The 16,620-nt window shown below is 37.8% G+C and overlaps 2 protein-coding genes across 8 annotated transcripts in view; one reads left to right on the top strand and one right to left on the bottom strand.

Annotated features, from left to right (window-relative positions):
- The window catches only part of LOC127844602 (neural-cadherin-like), a 195,265-nt gene that overhangs the window by 89,514 nt on the left and 89,131 nt on the right, over positions 1–16,620 (top strand). For 2 of the 3 annotated variants that reach the window (XR_008032834.1, XM_052374992.1), the window contains exons 23-25: positions 3,633–3,860; positions 6,212–6,326; positions 15,283–15,467. Coding sequence is in view for 2 of the 3 variants with exons in the window: in XM_052374992.1 (XP_052230952.1) it covers positions 3,633–3,860; positions 6,212–6,326; positions 15,283–15,467 (528 nt within the window). In the remaining variant the exon portion in view is untranslated. The remainder of the gene's footprint in view (positions 1–3,632; positions 3,861–6,211; positions 6,327–15,282; positions 15,468–16,620) is intronic. The other variant, XM_052374993.1, reaches the window with a different exon arrangement.
- Positions 7,244–16,620, bottom strand: part of LOC127844604 (uncharacterized) — a 67,812-nt gene continuing 58,435 nt past the window's right edge. Inside the window, exons 1-4 of one of the 5 annotated variants that reach the window (XM_052375000.1) lie at positions 14,770–14,997; positions 12,267–12,549; positions 9,030–10,018; positions 7,244–8,207 (exon numbers count right to left, since the gene is read on the bottom strand). In XM_052375000.1, coding sequence (XP_052230960.1) covers positions 7,855–8,207; positions 9,030–10,018; positions 12,267–12,325 — 1,401 coding nt within the window. In that variant the 5' untranslated portion in view covers positions 12,326–12,549; positions 14,770–14,997 and the 3' untranslated portion in view covers positions 7,244–7,854. Of the gene's footprint in view, positions 8,208–9,029; positions 10,019–12,266; positions 13,251–14,769; positions 14,998–16,620 lie in introns of those variants that run through there. The other 4 variants (XM_052374997.1, XM_052374999.1, XM_052375001.1 and 1 more) reach the window with 4 other exon arrangements.

Raw genomic sequence — 16,620 nt, forward strand, 5'->3', positions numbered from 1 at the left:
GTTGATTTTCAGGTCACTAGGTCAAAGGTCAAGGGTCAAGGTCTCAGTGACTCAAAACAGTAAAATGGTTTCTGGATGATAACTTAAGAATAATTAGGCCTAGGATCATGAAACTTTATAGGTACATTGATCATGACTGACAGATGACCCGTTTTGATTTTCAGGTCACTAGGTCAAAAGTTAAGGTCACAGTGACTCGAAACAGTAAAATAGTTTCCAGATGATAACTCAAGAATGCTTACGCCTACGATTATGAAACTTCATAGGTACATTGATCATGACTGGCAGATGAGCCCTATTGATTTTCAGGTCACTAGGTCAAAGGTCAAGGTCACAATGACTCAAAACAGTAAAATGGTTTCCGGATGATAACTCAAGAATGCTCAGCCTAGGATCATGAAACTTCATAGGAACATTGATCATGACTGGCAGATGAGCCCTATTGATTTTCAGGTCACTAGTTCAATGGTCAAGGTCACAGTGACTCAAAACAGTAAAATGGTTTCCGGATGATAACTCCAGAACGCTAAGGCCTAGGATCATGAAACTTCATAGGTACATTGGTCATGACTGGCAGATGGTCCCTATTGATTTTCAGGTCACAAGGTCAAGGTCACAGTGACTCGAAATAGTAAAATGGTTTCCAGATGATAACTCAAGAATGCTAAGGCCTTAGGTCATGAAACTTCATAGGTACATTGATCATGACTGGCAGATGAACCCTATTGAATTTCATGTCACTAGGTCAAAGGTCAAGGTCACAGTGACTCGAAACAGTAAAATAGTTTCCGGGTTATAACTCAAGAATACTTAGGCCTAGGATCATGAAACTTCATAGGTACATTTATCATGACTGGCAGATGATCCCTATTGATCTTCAGGTCACTAGGTCAAAGTTCAAGGTCACAGTGATAAAAAACGTATTCACACAATGGCTGCATCTACAACTGACAGCCCATATGGGGGAATGCATGTTTTACAAACAGCCCTTGTTCTATTTTCTACACTGGATCAGGTTAACTTATATATTTAAAGGTTAAAAATTTTTATTTGGAATTGGGATTTTTTTTCATTTGGGAAAAAAACAACCAGATTTGCATTGGGAATGGGGCCGAATTTCGGACCCGTGGCATAGGGCGAAAAAGGCCCTTCATTCAATAACAAAAGTCATTAAGTGTTTATCCCATGCGCATGTCTTTGCAAGTTTGATAGAAAACATAGTGGGTCTGTACACATCTTTTAACGCGTCGTAACATTTCTTATAATTGTTCCTATCGGCATAGCTTTCAATGGCTTTTTTATGTCCCCACTATAGTAGTGGGGGACATATTGTTTTTGCCCTGTCTGTCTGTTGGTCTGTTGGTCCGTTGGTCTGTCTGTCTGTTTGCGCCAACTTTAACATTTTGCAATAACTTTTGCTATTTTGAAGTTAGCAACTTCATATTTGGCATGCATATGTATCTTATGAAGCTGCACATTTTGAGTGGTGAAAGGTCAAGGTCATCCTTCAAGGTCAGAGGTCAAATATATGTGGCCAAAATCGCTCATTTTATGAATACTTTTGCAATATTGAAGATAGCAACTTGATATTTGGCATGCATGTGTATCTCATGGAGCTGCTTATTTTGAGTGGTGAAAGGTCAAGGTCAAGGTCATCCTTCAAGGTCAGAGGTCAAATATATGTGGCCCAAATCGCTTATTTTATGAATTCTTTTGCAATTTTGAAGATAGCAACTTGATATTTGGCATGCATGTGTATCTCATGGAGCTGCACATTTTGAGTGGTGAAAGGTCAAGGTCATCCTTCACAAGGTCAAGGTCATCCTTCAAGGTCAAACATCATATAGGGGGACATTGTGTTTCACAAACGCATCTTGTTTCTGATCAAAGCATCTTGTATCTGACAAAGTTTATGCTTATTTTGTTGAAGGCATCATTCCTGGCTACGGACTTTGGGTTTCTGAGGTAGGCTTTGTGGAGGTGGTGTTTCTCATCCAATAACTGTTTAATGTCCTCTCATCAAACCAGTCCTTGTGTTTCTTGCCCCGAAGGTGTCTGTGGTTGTAGCATAAATCAGTTTTCTGAGTAATGCCCAATCCAACGCGCTTCCAGAGCATTTACAAAGGAAAGCTTGCAGCTGGCAGTCTTTAACTTTGCAATGTTCATCCCGCCTGTAACTCTTTCTCAAGATAACATAGTCAATAAGATACTGGTGGGTTGAGCGAGGATGCATCCATGACGTTCGGTAATGGGTGTGAAGGGGCAAGAGAGTGTTTGTGATCAGAAGTTCATGCTCATCACATGTCTGGAGAAAAAAAAGACCATTGCTGTTGCAGCAGACCATCCATGGTGTCCAAGGACTCCTTTCTTATCCATGTTAACTCTTGGTTTGAAGTCAATTAAACATTATTTGATTATTTTGGTCACCTGTGATGTTTATCTTATTGATATACAAATAAAGCGAATTAAGACTTATTAAAGTTACTTCTTGTAATTTGGGTAATTATAGGATATTATAGTTATTAAAGTAATAATATAGTCAGTGACAGTATTAAGTTGTAAGTTGTTTTTTTAAATGATTGTCATTAAAGATAAAGTCAGATTAACCGAAGGTTTCTCATCGCAAAAAAGTGGCGACAACTTTTTTGGGTGTCATTGAAAACCCTGCATCACCAGCAAAGATAGCAAGTTTGACTGGTTGGTAAAATTAGTTTAAATTTTAAATTTAAATAATCTGTAAAAGTAAAACAAACATGAACTAGTATGCATTTTTTAGCATATTAATTTCCTAATATATTTTTTCTGACACGAGGTCCGACAGTTTCGAGAATTATCGCAGACCTCAGCAAATTTTATCGGAAATATCCGATGTCCGACGTCTTTTGCATGGGTTGATGTTTGTTACAATTGTTAAACTATACACCTAACATTGTGTGATCTTTATGTATTAAAGGGACCTTTTCACAGATTTTGGCATGTATTGAAGTTTTTCATTAAATGCTTTTATTATGCCCCCCTTTGAAGAAGAGGTGGTATATTGTTAGCTCCACTGGCCAAAGGCCGGAGGGGCTTATGTCATGGTCCTGTGTCCGTCGTTTGTGCTCTTTGCGTGCGTTAACTTTTCCTTTAAACATCTCCTAAAGTACTGGTCCAATTCTGTAATAATAGAAAAACATTGTGTAGACAATAGAGGTCACAGTTTTCATCCAATCTTTATGAAATTTGGTCAGAATGTTTATCTTTAACAAATCTGGGTTGGGATTGTATTTGGTAAGTCAGGTGAGCGATTCAGGGCCCTCATGGCCCTCTTGTTTTTGTTTAGGAGGGACTTCCTTTAGCCCATTCCCACTCATAGGCAAAGCAAAAATGGCTATGTGCAAACAGCATAAAACCAGAACAGCCTGCAGTCTGTTCAGGTTTTATGCTGTTTGCTGCTCATCAGTATCTAAGGGTTGGAAATGTCTTTAATTAAATTTTACTTTCTAAGGACCACAAAAGCGTCAAAATAAGTATCTAAGTGGTAATGGTTTAAATTAAAAGAAAAAAATCAATAAAAGTGGAAAGTGTCGTCCATGTTATTTCCCATAGCACGGGTAAAAATACGGTAAAACTGTTAAACTCACTGGTTGCAGACGGTGACCATGGGCGTGGCGTTGGCATGGTGACGGCCATGAGGAAGTTCCACAGAGACCAGCAAAAGTACCACTACCTGCCCATCATCACGTCTGACATGCGGGGAACTAACAGTCCCTTGAGTAAAACGGGAACCAGCACCCTGACCATCGAGATTGGAGACATGAACAACCATCCACACGCTGACGGGCACAAGGACATCTTCATATATAAATACGACTTCAAAGGTTGGCGTCTATATTATGTCAGTAAGGAAAATTAGCAGTTTAGATGAAGGAGATGTTTATTTTATAGATATGACCTTAAAGGTGACCTGTCTATTAGATAATGGCAGTCATGAAATTTAGCAGTTTATTATGACCCATATTGTGACCCTTTAGTTGATTTCTTGGGTTGAACCAGTACTGCTTGTGTGAAGAGAAGATCTTGAGAATGCTTCCATAAAAAAGTTCAAACCCTGGTCAGAACTGATTTTCTGTCATTCAGGAAAAAAAGATTTGAATCGTAGTGCTGCCTAGGACATGAAATTAGATTTTTTTTCTAGGACATGTGTCTTTAGTCATTCCAGGACAAAACATGTATTTATTACAAAAAGAGGAATTTTTGTTTTTAATTAAATACTCTTTATATCTATATTAAATAAAGTATATACAATGCAATTGTGAAACTTAAGGTGCTATGACAAGCTCACTTAAGTTTTCATGTCAGGAATATAAAGTTGAATGTGTATCTTTCCTACTACAAGAATACTTGTTTTGCTCAAATATATGAGCCTTGCTGTGGGAAAAAGGGGCTAAATGCCTGTGCTGAAAGTGTCTTGAGCCTTGTTTTGGGAAAAAGGGGCTAAATGCCTGTGCTGAAAGTGTCTGAGCCTTGATTTGGGAAAAAGGGGCTAAATGCCTGTGCTGAAAGTGTCTTGAGCCTTGTTGTGGGAAAAAAGGGCTAAATGCCTGTGCTGAAAGTGTCAGAGCCTTGCTGTGGCAAAAAGAGGCTAAATGCCTGTGCTGAAAGTGTCTGAGCCTTGCTGTGGGAAAAAGGGGCTAAATGCCTGTGCTGAAAGTGTCTGAGCCTTGCTGTGGGAAAAAGGGGCTAAATGCCTGTGCTGAAAGTGTCTGAGCCTTGCTGTGGGAAAAAGGGGCTAAATGCCTGTGCTGAAAGTGTCTGAGCCGTGCTGTGGGAAAAAGGGGCTAAATGCCTGTGCTGAAAGTGTCTGGCCAGAGAGCTTGCTATGGGAAAAAGGGGCTAAATGCCTGTGCTGAAAGTGTCTGAGCCTTGCTGTGGGAAAAAGGGGCTAAATGCCTGTGCTGAAAGTGTCTGAGCCTTGCTGTGGGATAAAGGGGCTAAATGCCTGTGCTGAAAGTGTCTATGTGTGGGAAAAAGGGGCTTAATGCCTGTGCTGAAAGTGTCTGAGCTGTGCTGTGGGAAAAAGGGGCTAAATGCCTGTGCTGAAAGTGTCTGGCCAGAGAGCCTTGCTGTCGGAAAAAGGGGCTAAATGCCTGTGCTGAAAGTGTCTAGCCAGAGAGCCTTGCTGTGGGAAAAAGGGGCTAAATGCCTGTGCTGAAAGTGTCTTGCCAGAGAGCCTTGCTGTGGGAAAAAGGGGCTAAATGCCTGTGCTGAAAGTGTCTGGACAGAGAGCCTTGCTGTGGGAAAAAGGGGCTAAATGCCTGTGCTGAAAGTGTCTGGCCAGAGAGCCTTGTTGTGGGAAAAGGGGGCTAAATGCCTGTGCTGAAAGTGTCTGGCCAGAGAGCCTTGCTGTTGGAAAAAGGGGCTAAATTCCTGTGCTGAAAGTGTCTGGCCAGAGAGCCTTGCTGTGGGAAAAAGGGGCTAAATGCCTGTACTGAAAGTGTCTTGAGCCTTGCTGTGGGAAAAAGGGGCTAAATGCCTGTGCTGAAAGTGTCTGAGCCTTGCTGTGGGAAAAAGGGGCTAAATGCCTGTGCTGAAAGTATCATGCCAGAGACCCTTGCTGTGGGATAAAGGGGCTAAATGCCCGTGCTAAAAGTGTCTTGCCAGAGAGCCTTGCTGTGGGAAAAAGGTGTTAAATGCCTGTGCTGAAAGTGTCTTGCCAGAGAGCCTTGCTGTGGGAAAAAGGGGCTAAATGCCTGTGCTGAAAAAGTCTGAGCCTTGCTGTGGAATAAAGGGGCTAAATGCCTGTGCTGAAAGTGTCTGAGCCGTGCTGTGGGAAAAAGGGGCTAAATGCCTGTGCTAAAAGTGTCTTGAGCCTTGCTGTGGGAAAAAGGGGCTAAATGCCTGTGCTGAAAGTGTCTTGCTGTTGGAAAAAGTGGCTAAATGCCTGTGCTGAAAGTGTCTTGCCAGAGAGCCTTGCTGTGGAAAAAAGGGGCTAAATGCCTGTGCTGAAAGTGTCTTGTCAGATAAGCCCATGGAGACTACATAGGCTCAACTGGGACAGCACTTCTTCCTAAACGGGAGTTTGGCCTAGAATATTGTTTTTGTAAGCGAACATTCCAGGCAAAAATTGTCGTCCAAGTATTGACTCTTTTTTCCAGAGGAAACGTCACTTTTATATAAATATTTGTGAACTAGTTTAGTGCTTGTCTAGACATTTATGTTTGCTATTCAGGTGTGAAGGATGACATTGTGATTGGCAACGTGTACGCACCAGACCTAGATGATTGGGACGTGGTGGACAAACACTATTTCTTCAAGGGGCCGCCAGACATGGCCAAATATTTCAGGTTGGCGTCTGTAAATGTTTGTGAAGGTTGAATGAACAGCGTATATCATCAAATACATCAAAATGGATTGAGCTGCTCAACTTTTATTATGCCCCCCCCCTCCGCCCCTCCCCCCTCCTTCAAAGAAGAGGGGATATATTGTTTTGCACATGTTGGTTGGTCCGTCTGGCGGTCCGCCCACCAAATAAATTCCGGATGGTAACTCAAAAACACTTACGCCTGGGATAGGAAAGTTCATATGTACATTGATCATGGCTGGCAGATAACCCCTATTGATTTTCAGGTCACTAGGTCAAAGGTCAAGGTCACAGTGACTCGAAACAGTAAAATGGTTTCCGGATGATAACTCAAAAACGCTTAAGCCTGGGATCAGGAAAGTTCATGGGGACATTGGTCATGACCGACAGATGACCCCTATTGATTTTCAGGTTACTTGGTCAAAGGTCAAGGGCACAGTGACTCGAAACAGTAAAATGGTTTCCAGATTATAACTCAAGAACGCTTAGGCCTGGTATCAGGAAAGTCCATAGGGACATTGGTAATGACAGGCAGATGACCCCTTTTGATTTTCGGGTCACTAGGTCAAAGTTCAAGGTCACAGTGACTCAAAGCATGATAATGGTTTCCGAATGATAACTCAAGAAAGCTTAAGCCTGGGATCAGAAAAGTTGATAGGGACAGTGGTCATGACCGCAGATGATCCCTATTGCTTTTGAGGTCAGTAGGTCAAAGTTCAAGGTCAAAGTGACTCAAAACAGTAAAATGGTTTCCGGATGATAATGTATTCACACAATAGTTGCCACTACAACTGACAGCCCATTTGGGGGGCATGCATGTTTTATAAACAGCCCTTGTTAAATTAAACATACAATGTAATATCAGTTATTCTTGAATGTTTTGTAGACCTCAAAAGCTGGTTCATTACATGGTGATTTAATAATAAGAAGGCACAAATTTTAAATGCATAAACATTTCATACAACATTGTTGGAAATTAACAGTTAATTAATCAAAAACATAGTGAAATGTTAAGGCAAATAACACATATGACTTAAATAAATACAGGTATTCATATCTTTAGCAAAAATAAAATCTAAACAAGAAATGTGTCCACACGACACAGATGCCCCCAACTGGAACTTTGTCAAAATTTGGAAAATTTCAAGATAAAGATCATGTTTAAAACAATACAACTATTATATGCAATTCAAAAAAAAAATCATACAATCAAAAAGAGTTGATTACTTAAAACTGATGATAACATGTTTTTTAATTGTGTGGCAATACATTACACGTGTGAGAACAATGCAATAAAACAATTAAAATAAATCTATGTTGCCAAATTTTTTTATTGTGAAACTACTTTTTCAAACAAATTAATTCATGATGAAACATTCTGTAGCAACAAGATAAATCATCTATATGAGTTATGTGATGACACCTTACACTGAATATGAGTTTGGTGTTGCCATGAATTCATGTTCAAAGTACACGTTCCAAAAATTTGTGATGAAACTTGTGAAACACAACTATTGTACATTAAACACCAGGATTATGTTGTTACCACGTTGTCCCACAATGATTGAGGCTGTGCTCCTGTTGTAGCAGACTGACTGTGGTACAAAAAGTCCATCTCTCTTGGTAGCAAGGGTGGACAGCTTCTTCCTGCCTTCCCCATGAAGCTGTAGGAAAGTGTTGGATAGCCCTCCACACATCAGCATCTGTCCCTGAGCTGTTACATGTATACCAAGTGGCCTTTGTAGGTCTGGGTCTGTGAAGGTGCAGAGTACACTACCATCTCTGGCCAGGGTAAGGACCTTGCGATGGTCATTGTTAGTGACAAATATCTTGTCACCCGTTGGATTCACTGCACACTTACATACTGCAAAGAAGAATAGAATCAATGTAGTTAATTCATTACATAACAATTATGTTCATAAAGACACATACGTCCTATCCACATTTTATTTCAAATTTATAGAGTATAATTTTTAGCTCAGCTGTTTTCGGAGAAAACCCGAGGTATTGTCATAGCCAGCTCGCCGTCCGCCGGCATCGTGCTAAAATGTTGACATTTTGCTCTAAAATCAAAGTGCTTCCACCTACAACTTTGAAACTTCATATGTAGATGCACCTTGATGAGTTCTACATGCCACACCCATTTTGGGTCACTAGGTCAAAGGTCAAGGTCACTGTGACCTCTAAAAAAAATATATTCTGACAAGCTTTCGTTTATTAAAAGATGCACCCGTAGCCAAGCGTTGGCACCCGTTATGCGGCGCTCTTGTTGAACTATTCAGCTACAATTTAAACATGTATGAATGCATAATTATGCTGAAACCCCATGATGTAAAAATGTATAACATTTTCACAATAATACATGAGGTTACTGAGATATGCAGTGTGCTGAAATAATTATGATCATGGCATTATTTTAAATTGTATTTTTTATAGCCTCAACTTTTATACAATAAAGAAACAAGTCCTTATACATATAATGATACTTGGCGACGAAAGGACATAAATGTATGGCAGTTTTTATTTACATATAGTGCCAAAATCAAGTAATAAAGTTCATGATTTGCAAACAAAATTATATCAGGAATACTTAATTGAATGAAATGAAATTGTCATGTTAACTATAAATTTGGGAAATAGTTAATAACTTTAAAAAAATATCTGGATATATCCACCATTGCATTACCTGTACTCTTGCCTGATGTATCCTCATACAGTTTTTTCATTAAGTCTCCTCTCATAGAATACTTGTAAAGTGCAGTGCCAGAGGTGAGATACAGGTCCTTCTGATCATGAGCGATACCCAAGCATGAATGTTTAAATTGTAACTCCCTGCCCATAACCAGGTGCCCACCATTCACTGAGACAAACTGGACCTCATGTGTCTCCACATCATTTACAGCAACAGCTACTTCACTTGGTGTGATTTGACACATGTCACTTGGTATAGCATTTAAATCACAGTGTGCCACCACCTTGTATTGCTGATCTAGTAGCTTAACACATTTATTATTATTATCTGCTACAAGGATCTGATCACTGGAGAGAACACAGATGGCAATGATACTACAGTTCCATGAATCACTTGGTATTTCCACATTATACTCTGACTTTCCTTGCACAGTGAATACCTGATCTGGGTAACTGAGCACAATCCTCCCCAGGCCTGACAGTTTAGAGACGAACTGTTCAATATCAATGTCAGCCTGGAATGTAAGTAACCTTTCTGCCTGAACAGCATTGTCCTTCAGATAAGTTTCAGACTGCATACTTTTTTCCAGACATTTCTTACTTGCAATAAATGAAAGGTCTGCTTTGCCCTTATCAACAATATCATGAATTGCGTCACTAAGTTGTTTTAGTTCATTTTTTAGCTTGCTGCAATTGTCCAAATCAGTCTTGAGAGAAGCCTTCAGACTGGTCATCTTATCATCTAGCTCTTTTATGGTGTTCTTTTCAATCTTGTCGAAAATTGTATTTATTTTCTGGCGTGTTTGACGTATTTCATGTAAATGTGTGTTGTATGAGACCTGCAAAGACTGCATGTTGGTGTTCCAATCGTTTTCCAGTTTCTTTAGTGTTTCCAGAATAATTTGAATCCTTTTTGATACTTGCTGCAAGTCAGGTGTTGGTCCTTTGACTGACTCTGATATCAGGGTTACTTTGGTACATTGTCTGAAAGGAAAAAAAATACTTAAATAGTTGTAAGTGGTTTATACAGCCATAATGCAAAAATATGAGCTTTGGTTTATCAGGTGTCTTTTGTTTTTAGCTCATCTATTTTTTGAAAAATTCTTTATTTATGATCAGATTTGATTCATACTTTGACAAAACAACACTTACCTGACATACCACAATAGACTCCACCCAAGCCATCCCCCACGCCCCACCCCAGAATCCCCCCCCCCCAAAAAAAAAATAAAATTTGTTTCCATTGTTTTTTTATTTTTGAAAAATCATTTAATAAATGACCACACTATACCCCCCTCTCACCCTGACCCCCCCCCCCAAAAAAAAAAAATTATTTTTTTAAACATGGTTAAAAAACAACACAAATATTAATTTTATTTTTGAAAGACTGTCCAACCATCCCATCCAAGAATCCCCCCCCCCCCGAAAAAAGAAGTTTTTTTTCTTTTTTTTCTTTATTGAAAGATAATGTAATAAATGACCACATCCCCACACTATACACCCCTCGCCACCCCCACCCCTCCCCCTTTTTGATTGAAGTATTCAGATAGGTCCCTTTATCTTTAAAAAGAAAAATAGATGAGCGGTCTGCACCCGCTAGGGTGCTCTTGTTAAAATGCTCTTTTTAGGTATGTATTCATTTTTATATAGATACAGAAAGACACATAATTAGTATTAGTTACTTTTGTACTTTTATTCAAATTATTCACATTCACACACAAAGTTAATAATTTTTTGTTATTATTTTATGCTTTCAGATGGTTTATAGGGAAATATCAGTGAATTAAAACTGATACACTGCAACGCCGATGTATCGCGGACCGTTATATCGCGCTGTCCAATATATCGCGCTTTGGCTATGGCTCCCAAAAATCCGACAAGCATAATCACTAAATGTCATGTTTTAATCTGAGAATTCGCTAACTGGAGCAAAAAAACCGGTTCTTGCAAGTATTAACACCCTATATGTCACGGCTTACTATGGCACGCAGTGAAGCGTGAAAAACAGTCGATAAGTGACAGTGTTGTGTACACACGGCTGGGGTTGTTTTTAACACTTAACAAATAACCAATAAGTGTCATTTCAAAGGTAATTATGGCAGTTTACTGGTATATAAATCGTTTAATTTCGGTACTGGTCATGAATTTCTTTGTTCTAATAAAAAGCGCGCGAAAATTGGCGTGGATGTATTTATTTGTAAATAAAAGTTTCGTTACGGGTACAACATTGAGATAATTTAATTTCCATAAAAAGTTTCGTTGTAAATTTCAACTAAACTACCGCGGTATCTCGCGAATTATGTGGCATTGACATTTCCTCTTAATAAAATATCATTCAAACACGCTGTATCGTTACCGTTACGCTGTTTCAGTTCCTTCATTAGGACTATTTATAAGGGTAAATTCGAATCTATGCACAATTATATTTTAGACTTTTTTTTAAGGCAAGAATTTTTTTTTAACTGTTTCGCGAGCGATCGTTCAAGAAAATGAAAACAATAATTTACATTTTGGTTTTTATGATAAATACAGATACGTATGTAGTTATTAAAAATGTTTATTGTAGAATTGGTTTGCAATTATTACTATAAAAATATGTAGCATCGCCGTATATAAAATGAAAACATTGGGGAAATTTGACAAATTAACCGCAATACAATTTAGTTAGACATTTCTCGAATTATATCGCGCGCCGGATATATCGCGCTCGCGATCTTTGGATCCCAACAACCGCGATATATCGGCGTTGCAGTGTATTTCACTGTTTAAAACTGTGAAAAATAACAGTGAAAATTATCAATAATTTTCATTGTTTGACTGGAACTATTTATAGATATCTTTGGTTTCCCCATTGTGACCCCTAATGTTACCAAGGGCGATTACAGTTTACTCTGCATTGAATGTTTATAAAACATATGATTAAGCTTCCCTTGAACATACATGTAAGAACATTTTGGGGCACCCAACCGGGATTTATATTGTATGGAATGGAAAAAATACAAAAATAAATATTTGAAAGCAACAAATTAAAAGAAAATTGGTTGGATTTGGTGGAATATCGATTTTTATTCACTCGTGGCTGCTCCCTTGTTGAAAATATCATTTTCTATTATCATTCCTGAATTAGAATCGATATTCCACCAAGTCCAACAAAAAATCCTGTATATGATTGTTCTGAACAATAAATGGTCTATTTATAACATATTTGAAAGCAAATACAAGACTCAATTACCTGTGATTGAGGAAAGCACAATTAGTGCAGCACAGCTGACTGTGGTCATAACAAAACATTTTTAGATCTTCGTCCCCATGGAGGTCACATTTCCGAAGGAAATCCTCCACTTCCTTTGACACTGGCCACTTACTTGTGTCTCCCCTTCCATATGTCACATGTTTCCCAAACAACTGACGATGCAGGTTTATACATTTTGCACAATAAAATTTATGACAGTTATTGCAGTAGAATTCTGCCCACTGGTCAATGTTTTGTTCTAAACATGGGGAACAACAAAAGTCTGTAAATGAATCAGAGCCTTTATCCACAGTTGACTGAGAAAAGGTCGCCATCTTTAATATTTAGTAAAAGAAAAAAGAATCCTGTTAGACCTCAATTTAATTATAACTTCAATATTTTATATTTTCCAGTACCACAGAAATATTGTCAAAAACACATTAAATACTTATGTCAGATTTCAAGCTACTAAAATATTGTTTAACCCTAACAAGATAAACTTTAGATAACTTCCGCAGTTTCAGTTATTCTAATCAAACTGCAAACAGAAGTAACTAAGCAAATCTTCCCCATGAATATAACGTTTCACCAAGTCAATAATCCAATAATCTACTCAATCACAAATCAATAATCGTTCAGCAAGTTTGTACGTTGGTTTGAAAGGTGTACAGACACTATGAAAAGCTCTTTGTCATAACTTATCATCCTCTACTTAGGTTAACATAAAGCACACTATTTTTGTGAAAAGTTTTAAAAAGATGCCATTCATAAAGGAAACTTGAAACGTTGCATTTATAAATGAGAGGTTTATGCTCCTTAAAAAATATATCTAGCTGATATAGTGGCCTTATTACAGATAACACAGTAAATTGAATGTGCATATTTCTGTTTGAAATGTCATACAAGTAAAGAACGGAATGTTTGTTACAATTGTTCAACTATACACATAACATTGTGTGATCTTTATGTATTAAAGGGACCTTTTCACAGATTTTGGCATGTATTGAAGTTTTTCATTAAATGCTTTATATTGATAAATGTAAACATTGGTTCTAAAAAGCTCCAGCAAAAAAATAAGAATAAATTAAAGAAAAAAAAGTAACACTCAACTGGGCTCGAATCACTTACCCCTTGAGTAAAGGTCTATCGCTTAGACCACTCGGCCATCCGTGCTCATACAATGAGTGATGTATTTTGTACTACAATGTATATATAACCAATCCTCTTAGTATCACAAAATATAAAGACAACAACAGAACTCCAAATTATTTGATTGTTACGCATTGCAACACTGTTTAATGTACAGGTTTTCGTCAAAAGAGGCATGTATTGGATATTTTAGAGCATGGTAAATGATGATTAAAGCTGCAGTCACTGCCTCACTCAATGCAAAGCATTAAGAGTTTAAGCCTTTAACATTAAATTAAGTGTTTGAAATTTTAGCATTTTTGCTTAATTGGGAATGTACCATTTAATTGTATATTGTTGACACAGCAAAACGTTTCACTATCTATGTTTTCTCAGCAAGCTACCATGTGTTTAGAAAAATTTTAGTGTTCATGTTTCATATGAATAAACAAAGTATAGGGAATTAGGTGCAGATATTGTACATATCCATCCGTACTACACACTTTTTGTTTTTGTCTAATCAACACTAATCAATAATAATTATCTGTTTGATCTTAATGATTTTTGTGTATATTAACCTAAATACATTTGTTATGAATCACTTTTCACTGTTTCATAAAGGCAGAAAATTTGCAATTGTATTGCTTAATTTTAATAGATGTTGCATAAAAATGGGTCTAGATGCGACATAAAAGTTGCATAAAAATGGGTCTAGAAGCGATTTATGTTTCAAACAAAAACCTGTTGAATAATTGTTCAAAATGCAAAAACAATTGGACATGAATTCCAGAATAAAATTTCTCGAATCAAACTTCCAATATATGTGTGCTTTGTGATAGGTTTAATAAAATACAGCCACTATCTTAACCAATCGGTATCATAATGCAGTCAATGTTTTCTCCATATTGAAGAGGATTTGCTTATACGGTGTTGTCTGCTGCATGAAAACAATACGATTGCAAATATACAGTTATTGGGAAATGAGCAAAAATCCATTACGTATTGGTAAAATTAAGTTGCATGCTGTGTGCAGCCTTTTTTATACTATTGGTGACAATTTAGAAAGTTCTTTGATACAAATAAAAAAGTTACAGTGCCACAAATTCAATGAAAACTGAATAAAAATTTATAAAATTCTTAGTTAAAATTTTTGAACTAAAAGTGTTTGCTTGCTGATTGTACTACATTGTGTGCTATCTCTCATGTGAATGACCCTCTAAAGAGTAACATTATTTGTGGAAATTTTGTTTTAAGTGGATCAGTTTGTGTATCAAAATAGATAGAAAACTCCACAAGTTTCACAAGTTTTCATGAACCATAAGATATTTATCCCACCTTTTATGATACCTCACCAGAAACTTAATAATTAACAGACCTTGAAAAATCCACTTGACCGCTCAAATTTGCGAGTGAAGTTGACGGTCGGGCGAGTAAAGTTTGTTAAATACTTGACCGACTGGGCAAGTGCTATTTTTCCAGTTGAGAAATATAATATCAGTTCCAGAACTCCTGCCACGTCGATATAAATGGCAAACTATTTTTCGAACGAACAAAAAATAGGTTTAGTACACAAAGAAACTGCACTTTTGTTTTGACAATGTAAATGACGTCACAGGCACAGTAAAAATAATTCTCAAAATGGACTGCGCTTGTTTTGTAGATGTCAGTGCTCTTAGCTAATCGATTAATAGTGAGAAAGATTGTTAAATATATTGGTCATTCCGTGAAGAATCAATAAGTAAATAAATTCACTTTATGTTTTCAAAGATTATTCTTGTCTATCACGCTGTGTTATAAGTACAAATGATGATACGTCGCAATCTTATAAACAAATGTTTACAAACACTTAAGATATGTTATATAATCCAATTTTCTATCTTTTTGACAGTGTTGACTACAACAACGGGCTGATCAGAATGAACAAGGATACCCCAGCTGGCATCTTTGATTTCTCGGCCAAGGTGCATGACTTTGTCGTGTTCACGCACATCAATGCCACGGCTACAGTGAGGGTGGTAGTTCAGGAGATCACAGATGAGGCTGTGTATAGCTCGGGATCCCTTAGATTCACGGGTAAATTACTTAAGAAAGCGTACAATAAAGTGAGCCTTGCTCTGTGAAAAGAGGTTTTAATGCATGTGCTAATTGTCTTCCTAGAATAGCCCATGCTCTCCACATAAGACAGGTTTTAATGCATGTGCTAATTGTCTTCCTAGAATAGCCCATGCTCTCCAGGTTTAAATGCATGTGCTAATTGTCTTCCTAGAATAGCCCATGCTCTCCACATAAGACAGGTTTTAATGCATGTGCTAATTGTCTTCCCAGAATAGCCCATGCTCTCCAAATAAGACAGGTTTTAATGCATGTGCTAATTGTCTTCCTAGAATAGCCCATGCTCTCCACATAAGACAGGTTTTAATGCATGTGCTGATTGTCTTCCAAGAATAGCCCATGCTCTCCACATAAGACAGGTTTTAATGCATGTGCTAATTGTCTTCCCAGAATAGCCCATGCTCTCCAGGTTTAAATGCATGTGCTAATTATCTTCCTAGAATAGCCCATGCTCTCCACATAAGACAGGTTTGAATGCATGTGCTAATTGTCTTCCCAGAATAGCCCATGCTCTCCAAATAAGACAGGTTTTAATGCATGTGCTAATTGTCTTCCTAGAATAGCCCATGCTCTCCACATAAGACAGGTTTTAATGCATGTGCTAATTGTCTTCCCAGAATAGCCCATGCTCTCCACATAAGACAGGTTTTAATGCATGTGCTAATTGTCTTCCCAGAATAGCCCATGCTCTCCAGGTTTAAATGCATGTGCTAATTGTCTTCCTAGAATAGCCCATGCTCTCCACATAAGACAGGTTTTAATGCATGTGCTAATTGTCTTCCCAGAATAGCCCATGCTCTCCAAATAAGACAGGTTTTAATGCATGTGCTAATTGTCTTCCTAGAATAGCCCATGCTCTCCAAATAAGACAGGTTTAAATGCATGTGCTAATTGTCTTCCTTGAATAGCCCATGCTCTCCACATAAGACAGGTTTTGATGCATGGGCTAATTGTCTTCCTAGAATAGCCCATGCTCTCCACATAGGCTAATGAGGGACAACACTTTCTGCTTTTATGTTGGTTTTGGTTTAAAGGAAGTCTCTTCTTAACAAAAATCAAGTTTGGGCTGCCCAGGCTAATCTGGGACAACACGTTTGGACTGCACAGGCTAATC

Source organism: Dreissena polymorpha, chromosome 9, assembly GCF_020536995.1.
Source record: "Dreissena polymorpha isolate Duluth1 chromosome 9, UMN_Dpol_1.0, whole genome shotgun sequence".
In the NCBI taxonomy this organism is placed as follows: domain Eukaryota; kingdom Metazoa; phylum Mollusca; class Bivalvia; order Myida; family Dreissenidae; genus Dreissena; species Dreissena polymorpha.